This window comes from Amblyomma maculatum, chromosome 8 (genome assembly GCF_055883805.1).
Source record: "Amblyomma maculatum isolate TAMU_Amacu chromosome 8, ASM5588380v1, whole genome shotgun sequence".
NCBI classification, from domain to species: Eukaryota; Metazoa; Arthropoda; class Arachnida; order Ixodida; family Ixodidae; genus Amblyomma; species Amblyomma maculatum.
In genome coordinates, this window is record NC_139351.1 from 100,821,010 (window position 1) to 100,833,230 (window position 12,221).

Sequence of the window (12,221 nt, forward strand, 5' to 3'; positions counted from 1 at the left end):
ATGGCGCATGCTCGCGGATCGTGTCCGTCCGCTCGTCCGTAACTCTTTCGTTACGTGTGAAGCGCTAGCTGGCAGCTGACATGGCCGAGCACTAACTGGACGTAGGCCTTCCAGACATCACGTTTGCCAGGAGCTACCAACTCGGGTCTCTGCTTTCATATGGGTGGGAGATATCAGACTCAGCCTGGAAGACCTTTGAATTCACGTTATCCCTAGGCCACACAGGTACGTTCAAACGTTTCGGTTAAAGCGGGGCTTTATATGTTGGCTGGTAGCGTACGCTATCGCGTCATCGCGAAGGTGGGAGTGAAAACAGAGAGAAAGAGGTGCCGTAGTGGAGGGCTTCGGACCACAACGCGATAGAAGCTTTTGCCTCATTGCACTTTAATGATCCAAAGTGTCCCGTAGAATTTTTTTCATGCGACTTACAACACTTGTTAAAGTCGGTGGGAACTGTAATATTAAAACACCAGTATCTGCGAAGTATACCCTGTAGCTATGGTGAGATAAGTCAGTTCGCGTTTCGAAGGTGCGCTTGGCAGGAAATCTGGGTCAAGAAATCAAGAGTACCATCACTGGTGGCTAAAGCTGCCAGTAAGGAAATGGCTGAAGACACGCGAAATATCTCTTGCTGCGTATACTAGTGAGTACAGCAAACCGCTCTATTTAAATGCAAGGAAAGAATGTTAAATTCTTCTGAAAAAAAAAATCATGAATAAAATGTCTCTAGTAATAGTGCGCTCTGAGAAAACTCTACGAGTTTCAGATGTATTCAGGATATTGTATGTAAATTATATTACAGTATAATATTATATTATATTATTATTGGATTCCAAGGGAAGGAAAGCGTAGCAGGGGGCGGCAGAAAGTTAGGTGGGCGGATGAGGTTAAGAAGTTCGCAGGGGTCAAGTGGATGCAGCTAGCACAGAACCGGGTTAATTGGAGAAACATGGGAGAGGCCTTCGCCCTGCAGTGGGTATAGTCAGTCTGATGATGATGATGATGATATTAGAGCAGAGCTCGCTTCCTGGGGACAAGGTGACCTTATCGCATTATCGCAGGCGTACGCACCTCTCATCTTGCATGCTTGGTGGTTGCAGACGCTTTTAGGGCCCTGCTCTGAGAGACACATACATAGAAAAAAGACGTTAGTCTCTTCTTGGCCGGAATGGGAGAAGCTGGAAACCAAAATTGGTACTGACGGAGCCTCGGGAATAAGTGGTTGGGGATGGCCGTCGTCAAGCATGCTGCACTGAAGAGGATGGGAGACCACAAGGAAGCCATCTTCACCTGCAAAGTTGGAGTTGGAGTTGGAGTTGGAGTTTATTTCCTTCTTTTACAAGAAAGAGGAAGCCAAGGCAAAAATGCGACAAGCCTGGCTGGGCCTTGGCTCCCAAAACAGAATACAGCAGACAACAGCACACACCTCTAGTGTATATAAAATATACATAAAAAACATTATACAACACTTGCATACGATATAGAAAAGGTATCAATACATGCAGTATTCATTGGATATTCAAATCAACAGACCACGCACTCAATAACATAAATTTCATAGCAAAAAATATTTACACAAAAAAAGATTGCATATGAGAAAAATACAGTTACTATCACCATTGAAATTATAGGGAATATTCATTTAAATATTGTTTTCCGTTCTTTTTAAATGCTCTAGGTGCCAATAAAAATTCCAGATTTGGTGTGTTGTTGATAAGGGATGGCACCTGAAAAGTTAATTTCAGTTTTCCATAGTTGGTTCGAGTAATAGGTACAAGTGTTTTTCGTGTTCGCAGATCACACGTTACGGCAGATCTATCAGACGAAGTGAAAGAAGACGAAGTGAAAGAACCACATCCTTTTCAGCCCCGTTATCATCACTTATTGATACAATATATATATATATATATGTCGCTATTATCTCGCAACCGCAGTGTGCGCATTCTGAGTTTTCGTCTTTATCCTAGGTGTCGCTGTCGCTATATGCCTGACCACGACAGTGGTGGAAATACCGGAACCTGAAGAGGCTACCATTTCCGGTTCCAGCGTTTCCATCAATCATGACTCGATGTCAGGGAGGTGGCGACACTTCGATAAAAACGCAAACTCAGAATATGGGTCCACGGCAACACACTATATTCCCCCAGTAATGAACATACGAGAAGCCTATAGGCTACTCCTCAACACAAGCAAAAAAAAAAAGAAAAAAAAGGGAGAAAATGACTTCTATCCCCACGTGCCTAGGACACAAATGAAACAAATAACAGTTCTATACACTCTTTCAAGTGGCTGCCAATTTTAACTTTGCCTTTACAGCGATTAGTGGCGATCTTGTGAAGTCGCTTACGGAAGTGCGAGCTGTCGCATCTTATTGTGAAGCTCTATACATCATCAGGACGTTAGGTGTAGCCGAAGACTCACTTCGTGTCGTGTGCGGCAGAGAGTCTCACGACAGTTGGATGCTGGCCGGATGTGAAAAGCCGGAGACACGAGGCTGAAGACGAGGCTTCAATAGAGGAACCGTCATTCGTTAGTCGCAACAGCACCGACCACTGCTTTACGGACCTCAGAAAGCGGCGCTCATTTTCTTTAGTGAGGGGCTCGTTTTTTTTTTTTTTATTTTTGTTGACACATGATACGTGCTGCAGCGGGCTTGAAACATGATTCGCAAAGGAGCTTACGCGGCACGGATAACGGCTTTCAGACAGGCGCACAAGCTACCTGACACTATGCCTCGTCTGCGCTCCCTGAGCGAAAACTATACGAACTCTTCCTGCGTCTTTCGCAATTCGTAACTCTAATGAACGACAGGGGGCGCTGCGAAGTCTGGTCACAATGGGTAAGATGGCGGCAGTATTGAGGTCTGCGCGCAACTCGTCTCTTTAAAATGTATTGCTGTTTCTTGCCTGTGGCGAAATTTGTGGTGTTTTGCGAACTGTGGCCGCGTTTGTGTCGGTTCACGTTTCATTCTGACATGCCCCAAGGGCCGCAGGGACTCTCAGACAAGTTCAGGAGCCGGCGTCCTCAAGAAATAGTGATCAGCTGACGAACGAGTTTATGAAATCTACCGTGGAGCAAAGCGACGTGTTACTGCGTCGCCGATGCTTCTACGGAAGCACGTTGGCATTGCACTGTGTTTACATATTACTACAGGTAAGGACCTCAATGATTTCGCAATTATTCAGCGTGAATTGAAAGGCGCCACGCTCATCTTGCGAGCCTCCGGTCGTTGAGCTTGTTGTCGCTGTTTGATAGCGATCTGCAATATACCCGTTTTTTTTTTTCCCAGTCTGCGGTATGTTTTTGTTTCCAAGAATTATATAAAGCTATTCGTGGCGAGAAGGGTCATCATGATTATTTTAAACGAATGTGTTTTATGATGAGATTTGGCTTGTGCACGATAGGGCAGTTTAAATTAACAGCGAATTTCACTGAACTAGATCAACAATTATTTCGTGATTGATGGTGCCGCTTGCATTTCTTGGTGTCAATTTTAGCATGCAGGTGTCTTGCGTTTGCGCGTTATGTCGCTACGCCGACTGTCTGTGTGCCGTGCACGTATGCCTTTGCTTTCCTCAAGAGTGCGAGAATGATAAGTGATGCCTTCGAAAAGCTTGCGTGCTGCGTCGCCTCTTTCACGCGTGTATTTACGTCTAGGCTAGCGGATATTATAAACTCGTTCTCTAGCGAGGCCCTCGGGAATTTTCGCTCCCTCAGCCAGTCTGTGATCTAGAAGCTTGTTAGTATAAATTTCGTATTGTGTCGATCGTATTCACACGCTGCTCGGCCCGCCTGGGTTGTGTCTACCTGTCGACAAAGTACTTCCAACCCAGTTACAGGGTTAAGAAAAAAAAAAGGTGCTAAGAAAGTTGTTAAAAAAGCAGACAGGAAAGTAAACCATAAAACCGTGTTTTCTGTTGGCCTGCATGGTTCATCGCCCCCAATTTCGTCTTGCTCCTTTGATGCTTGAACCAGTAAAGTGATTCAACAACTGAAGTGAAAGTGAAATTATTATGGCACTTTTGGCTCCCCTACTGTGCACTCTACTCAGTAGTTACCAGTTGTTGCATAGAGTTTCTTACTCTTACCTAGAGGGAAAGCTGTGCTGCCGTCTATGGGCGTTTACATGGAGTTTCCAGACGGCCAGTTCAGCCACCATGGGCGCTCAAAGCATCATGGGCCGGTGAGCTACCGAGTGCAGAACTACAACTTTTGGCCACAACTAATGAAAAGATAAACGTTGTTCTACCGTAAATAATGTCCTAAGATTGAATATTGTGACTATAAATTACAAAAAGAGAGAGAAACAGAATGCCAGTGTGAGATTTATCCAATATAAGCGATGGCCCTTTCTCCTATTGGCTTAGTTTTGAGCAGCACAAATACCAATATTTCGCACTTAATAGGCAAACTTTGAAATAAAAAAATGGTATGAAAATATTTTTCGTTGTACCATCACTTAAGAAAGTTTTTAGTGGCATTTCGGGAAACAGAAACCATTTATTGGCGACGTGTGCTTTTGCGCCTTCGCTACTATGGCTTTCGCAGTCTATGTACGCGCCTTCAAATGATGATGATGACGAAAAAGAAACATCGCAGTAACGCCGCTCCACGTACCCGAGAAAAACCGACTGTCCCGCAACAAGTAGCAACACCGGCCCATGATTCTTAGCGCGCCCATGGTGGCTGAAGTGCAGCGCCCTCAGCTTTCCCTCTAGTTAGTGTAAGGAACTCTATGAGTTGTTGCAAGGCACATGCTCTATATGTGTGTGCCTTTCTCATCCAGATGTCTAAATAGGTGCGCCTTAATCATTTACACCATAGCGTATGTTACGTGGTACCTCACCCATTACTTTGCTACTGGTTGGTTGGTTGGTTCACAGGAAGGGAAAGGCGCAGTATCTGTCACACTTGCTCTGTGGACACCTGAACCGCGCCGTAAGGGAAGGGAGGAAGGTGGGAGTGAAAGTGGAAAGAGAGAAAGGGGAGCCGTAGTGGAGGGCTACGGAGTAATTTCGACCACCTGGGGATCTTTAACGTGCGCTGACATCGCACAGCACACGGACGCCACTTCGTTTCGCCTCCATCGAAACGCAGCCGCCGAGGTCGGGTTCGAACCCGGGAACTCCGGCACAGTAGTCGGGCGTCTTACCACTGCGCCATCCCGGCTGGCCTGGTTTCAGGTTAAGGGAGCATGGCACCGCTGGTGTAGGATGGGTGGCAATTATTTTTTTATTTTTCTTTATGACACCAGCTTTTGAGTTTGGAACTTTTCGGTTTACGTGATATATAATCTGTTCTCTATAGGCTGCAGGTTCCACTAGGAAGATATTTGAGGAGAGAAAACAGTTCTGCTTGAGGAAGAATATGCTTCTACGCATTTTCCGTGCTAATAACTCGAGCATGGTATAAGAAGAGCGACTTGTTCTTCCTTTAATGTGGTAGATTTTTTTACTAGACTGTGGAACAGCATATGATTGTTATTTTAATCTGTTGTCATAAACATGTTTCTTAAGATGTTACATATCTTTGGCAAAAAAATTGAGCCATTTTTCTCCAATTTCAGTTGCTGACTCCTTTGTGAAGTTATTTTATTTGCACTCAGTTTGCAGACGCGTTCTTCATCATATATTTATGTAAATACAATTCCTATGAACCGTTAGGACACGTAGGAGCTTCCAAGTCTTTGACACCCCTAGCTTCCCCTGACCTCCTTGAGACACCTCCCAAGTCACAGACAAGGGCCATCCTGGCACTTGATTTGAAAGGAGCGTTCGATAACATTCTACATAAAAATATCCTGCAAAGCCTCGCCGATACCAACTGTGGCGCAAGAACCTACAACTATATCAAAAACTTCTTATCAGCCAGGCAAGCCACTATAAACTTCGGTGGAATAAAATCAGATCTCATCACTCTAGGCCCGAGGGGAACTCCGCAAGGGGCGGTACTGTCACCCCTCTTGTTCAACTTAGCTATGAAAGATCTACCAGGCCTTCTTTCCGAAATTCCCGGCATCAAACACACATTGTATGCGGATGATATCACTGTCTGGTGCAACTCGGGGAGTGACGCCGAGATCGAGGAGCGTCTTCAAGCAGCAGCGGACACGGTGGCCCGGTAGGCCAGGGAGAGAGGCCTCCAGTGTGGAAAAGTCCGAGTTGCTAATTCTGAAGAACCCGAGGACACCCCTAGCACAGAACATCTCGGTGTATATAGAGAGCCACCCAGTACAGAAACCCACGGAGATCCTAGGGCAGTATATCCCGCAGGGGCGACAGAACACCACCACAATGAAGAAGCTTACAACATCCACTGAGCAAATCCTCCGGATGATACATCGTATCCGAAATAAACACCATGGCATGAAGGAAAGGGACACCATCCGCTTAGTGCAAGCTTTCGTGATCTCGCGGATAATGTACGGGACGGCATTCCTTAACCTCTCCAGGTCGGAAATTGAAAAGTTGGAGACACTCATCAGGAAAGCCTACAAGACGGCCGTGGGGCTACCGAACTCCACGCCAACGGCCAAGCTCATGGCTCTAGGAGTACATAATACCCTCGAAGAGATGTGGGAAGCACAATGGCTCTCACAACTCAATAGGCTCGCACTTACAACACCCGGTAGAGAACTGCTCGAGAAGATCCATGTTAATCAGCCCTATACAATTGACCAAAGGGAAGAGGTCCCACGCGAGGTGAGAAGACGCATCAACGTGTACCCCATTCCGCGGAATATGCATCCCGCATATAACAACGAGAGGAGGATAGCAAGAGGGGAAGCCCTGCAGAAGAAATGGGACAAGCTGACTAACACCCTCTACGTGGACGCAGCAGGACCACACAATGGAGTCATGACTATCGTAGTCTCAACGCCTGCGGGGTCGATGGTGAACTGCGCCTCGGTGAAAACATCTAACCCCACTCACGCAGAGGAGGCAGCTATTGCATTAGCTGTAGCATCTAACCCCAACGCCGTTGTGCTCACTGATTCCCAAAACGCCTGTCGCAACTTCAATTACGGATTAATTCATAAGTCAGGGTTGTCATTGCTAACTAAGCACCCACCCAACCAAGCATCAATCATCTGGTTTCCCGGTCACCTGGAACTACCAGGAGGAAACGAAGCCGCTCACAGGCATGCCCGAGCTCTTCTATACCGGGCGTCTCCCCCTGATGACCATGAAGGGTGCCGTGACCTGATAGGTTTAGCAGTGTATGCTGACAATCTCGCGCCATACAGAACAGCCAGAAAGGAGTACCCAACACCACACAAATCCCTCAATAAGTTAGAAGAGAACATCCTTAGGAGACTACAAACCAACACATACCCAACACCAGCTAAATTACACCTGTGGTACCCTACACTATACTCTCCGCAGTGCCCACACTGTGGAGAGGTAGCTAACCTCTACCATATGGTGTGGGCATGCCAATTTAATCCCTTAGTTGACCCCATTCCCAACCCCTCGGAGGAGCAGTGGGAGGCTATTCTGCTCAGCGATGATCCTGACCGTCAGCACTGGCTGGTGGGGAGGGCCAGCGCAGCAGCAGCAGCCAATGGATTACCGGACTAGGCGGCCCACCCACATGTTCTAAGAATACTGAATAAATAAAGATGTTTTCAATCAATCAATCAATCTATGAACCGTAGTGCTCGTTTCATTTAGTGCTAGTATTTTTCATTGTTCTGTGTTTTTACCAATGCAGCTGAAAAGGCCTGCCGTCCACATCAACCTACTTCGCTGAAGAGGACCGGCGGATGTCTTTGTGTGGAACATGCGGCGCAGAGGGCGACAGGAAAAGAGTCGAGTCAATGAGACTGAACATTTTCTTGTGTGACTCAGATATCAAAAGGATTGCATCACTGCAATTATCGACATATCATCTTTACCAGGCAGCAAGGCTTGCTTCTCAGTCACTTAGTGTATGCCAAAAAACACCCCCAAAGACTAGAACATCTTATAACATGCGGAAAAGGGTGCTCTTTACCTTGTAGAAGTTTGGAGCTTGGAGGTAGCATGGTGCTGTATGGCATGATTAAAAAATAAAATTTGATGCTTTGTCAATTTTTACAAACTATGCACCTGCAGTCGGTGCAAACACATTTCATTCAAAATTCTTATCGGACATTTATCCATTTTTTACTCGAATCTTAAAAGTAAACCTGTCTGTACTCTAGCCATGATTGCTTGAATGCCAAAATAAAATTTTGTAATACGCACTGAGTTGTCTGAGTTATGATACACAAGGTAGGTATCACGTACGCCACTCAAGTTTCCTATCACTGGGTGCTTTGTGCCCATGAGACTGGTAAATTAAATTAAATTATGGAGCACTTGAATGGTAGGTGGGTGACACAACTCGCCTGAACGCCATCTAAAATAGTCGACTTTGTCTTTTTCAGTGATGATTATTGTATATTGTGAATCTATGCTATGATGGTGGTGCACTGTAGGCACATAAAGACTTGTTTGTAAAAGTGTATTAAGCAAAAATCATCACAGTTTCTTCGCAAAGGCTTTCGGGTATTCCTAGTCGACGCTGGGAGGAGGTGAAAATATATGGGCACTGGATCTTCAGTAAGGCAGTTCACAAACTGTTAGACTGCCAAAATAGACTCCCTGGAGCTCAGTTTTGTGTTTATCTATGATTGTAAATACTTCACAAGTTTGTACAATTAAAGCCTCACTCCACATAAAGTTTAAATCTGTAGGACATACAGTGACCATTTTTCAATTAAACATTTTCTGGTACCTCACGTACCCCACACATTGTAGCTTAAGGTCTTAAGCTTGAGTTCTTAACCTAAAAATGATTTATGAAGACGAGCAGGCTTCATGCGTCTTTATACAAGCCTATCATTTTATTGCCAACATCTTCTGCATTTCATATATCGTTCAGATCATCATCTCAATTGCTTCAAACCTTCTGTGTTGACTTTGATAAACCCAGCAAAGGTTCGCTCTATTGAAGTTCTTACACTGTAGTTCGTGCGCTAACGTAAAAACACGTGCAGTTCCAGCCAAGATGACGTAACAGGAAATACGGATCCGCTGTCGTCACTTGAAGTCCCTCCATGACGTTCTGGTTTGGCTTCGTTTATTGGGTTTAACGTTGCCATGACGTTTTGGTTGAGTTTGCAGGATTTGAAGCCCCAAAGCGACACAGGCTTTGAGGAACGGCGTAGGAATGGGCTCCGGAAATTTCGAAGACCTGGGGTTCTTTAACGTGCAACCGATTTCGCACAGTAAATGGCGGTTTCGCGTTTCACCCCCTTCGAAAAGCGGCCGCCTCGGCCGGGATTCGATCACGCATGCTTAAGTTCAGCTCTTGAGCGCCCTAATACACTGAGTCAGTGTGGTGGGGTACGTGAGATTTTCCGTCGGCCAGGTTAAGTAGCACCAACCTCCCCGCGCCACAGCTCTTCACCCTCACATTGTTTTTCGGCTTTCCGTTTTTAACTCGAGCGCTGCCATTTCGTAAGCCTGTGACGGTGGCTCACAAGTCGGCGAAGCGAGCAGACACAAGGAGGCACGGATACAAGCGGACAAAAAATGGGCAATGATTGCAAGAGGAAATCAGGACCGACAAAGTAATATGCGGATACAGAAAGGGGGCAGCGCTACTCTTCCACGATTGGCGTTACAACTGGCGTTTCCAGCAAGATTACTTGTCATCTCCCCCCCCCCCCCCCCCTGCAATAATGCCTTCGGGCGCTGTAGGAACCTGGAATAAATAAATGTAATAAATAAATTACTGAAGAAAACGCTAGCGATCAGTATAGAGGTGCTTTACATCGCCACGCACTCGTCGCACCTGCATTTGCAGCTTCAACTGATCGGCGCAGATTATAGTGCATACGATTGCTTAGTGGATGCTTCCAGAATACAGTCCTTAAACCGAATATCATGCTGTGGTCTGCAGCAGAGTAAATGGCATCACTGCCGTGAAATGTCCGAAGCGAGCTCGAGTAATCTGTATGCAGGCCTACCTACGTTTTCTCCACAATGTGATATTTCCATCAGTTAAAAAACAAAGGCTAATACGTCCGCTCCTCTCCTTCTCCGTTTGCAGTTACTTTTATTCTGTTTTCTGGAATGGAAAAGTAAATTATAATCATCGCTTACAACTTCGGACATTCGTGCGTCGTGAAGATCGTCATGGTTTCTTTTAAGACGCACTGATTGTACTGCGAAGAGTCTTTGAGAATGCGCATGAAAACAATCTTCACAACGCAATGAGAATCAGTACGTTGAATATATTAGATAGACGGCCGTGATTGCCCCGTGAAAACAATGTGAAGCCAGTAATTTATTATCACTGTTATTCCAAAGTGTGCACTGCTGCGGAATGTGGTAGTCTTGTTTTTCTCGAAAGGATAGATTGATAACAAACATGGCCATATCGGCCACTTTTCCAATATCTAGCACGCGCTAGTTGAGATCAAACCTGTATTAGGAACGCTTAAAAAATTAAAGAGCACTGCAGAATATGCATTGGAGTAATGCGAAAGCGCAGATGCTGCGGTTGGTTGCTTTTGGTTGCTGCGAGTTGCTTAATTCACTCTTTGTTTGCCCATTTTAGTCTTTCGTACTTTCAAATTCCCCTTCATGGATCACTGCCTTGTCGTGGCGGAGGAGCTTGCGAAACTCGATGAAGTCGTGAGCTCTGCTGTGTAGGGCCACCCAAGATAGACAGGTCACGGCAGAGAGTTCTGACAAAATGCGATTCACTGGAGAAGGTAACGGCAACCCACTCCAGTATTTCCTGCCAAGAAAACCCTATGGCCAGTCACAATACCATTAATGATATGGCGCCGGAAGATGAGCCCCCCAGGTTGGAAGGCGTCCCACATGTTACTGGGGACGAACAAAGGACGTTTCCTAGTAGCTCCAGGACGAATGAAGCGGCTGGGCTAAAGCCAAAAGGACGCTCAGTTGTGGATGTGTCGGGAAGCGACCGGAAAGTCCGATGTTGCAAGGAGATATATCACATAGCAACATGGAATGTAAAATCTATGACGCAAGGTAAACTGGATGTCGTCAAGCGAGAAATGGACAGATCGAACATTGATATCTTGGGTATCAGCGAGCTCAAGTGGACCGGAATGGGAGAATTTAACTCCGGCGACCATTATGTCTTTTATTGTGGGCACGGATCCAAGAGAAGGAATGGGGTCGTTCTCATAGTAAACAGAAGAATGGGCAAAGCAGTGCTAGGGTACAACCCCAAAAACGACCGAATGATTTCACTTCGGATCCAAGGTCACCCTTTCAACATAACAGTTATCCAAGTCTATGCACCGACCACTACTGCTGAAGAAGCTGACGTTGAGAGATTTTATGCGGACCTACAATGCCTTTTAGACCGCACCCCATCATCAGACGTCGTTTTTCTCATAGGAGACTGGAATGCTAAGGTCGGGAGTGAAGAAATATCCGGAATTATAGGCAAGTTCGGTCTTGGCGAGCCAAATGAAGCTGGGCAGAAGCTAGTAGAGTTTTGTCAAGATAACAACCTGACCATAGCGAATACTCATTTTCAACAGCACAAGAGGCGCCTGTACACACGGACTTCACCGGACGGTCTGTACAGGAATCAGATCGATTATATTCTTCGCCGGCAAAGATGTAGAAGCGCTATACAAGCAGTAAAAACAAGGCCTGGGGCCGATTGTGGCACCGATCATCAGCTTCTTGTTGCCAAAATTAAGCTTCGATTAAGGAAAACGCAGAAAACTAGAAGGCCTTTCAGGTATGATCTGGATCAAATTCTATTAGAATATGCTGTGGAAGTGAGGAATCGATTTCAAGAATTAGATCTAGAAGACAGAGAGCCCGAAGAGATGTGGACTGATGTTCGGGATATAATACAAGAAGTTGCTACTAAGGTAGTTCCAATGCAAAAGAAATACAAGAAAGCAAACTGGTTATCTGAAGAGGCTTTGCAAATAGCTGAGGAAAGGAGGATGGCAAAGGTTATGGGGGAAAGAGAAAGATACAAGGTTCTCAATGCGGATTTTCTGAAAATAGCAAGGAGAGATAAGAGTGTCTTCCTGAACATACAGTGCCAAGCAGTTGAGGACAACAGCCAATTAAGGAACACAACAGCTCTGTATAAGACAATCAAATATATCAAAGGTAGCTTCTGTGCTAAGCTGGGCGTGATAAAGGACAAACTAGGCAAGGACCTCACTGAAGCCTCAGAGATAAAGA

General features: G+C 45.6%; 1 protein-coding gene across 1 annotated transcript in view; it reads right to left on the reverse strand.

Annotated features, from left to right (window-relative positions):
- The window catches only part of LOC146181988 (neprilysin-1-like), a 101,162-nt gene that overhangs the window by 27,124 nt on the left and 61,817 nt on the right, over positions 1-12,221 (reverse strand). The window contains exons 2-3 of the mRNA XM_084575586.1: positions 1,203-1,290; positions 1,072-1,119 (exon numbers count right to left, since the gene is read on the reverse strand). Coding sequence (XP_084431712.1) covers positions 1,072-1,119; positions 1,203-1,284 — 130 coding nt within the window. The 5' untranslated portion in view covers positions 1,285-1,290. The remainder of the gene's footprint in view (positions 1-1,071; positions 1,120-1,202; positions 1,291-12,221) is intronic.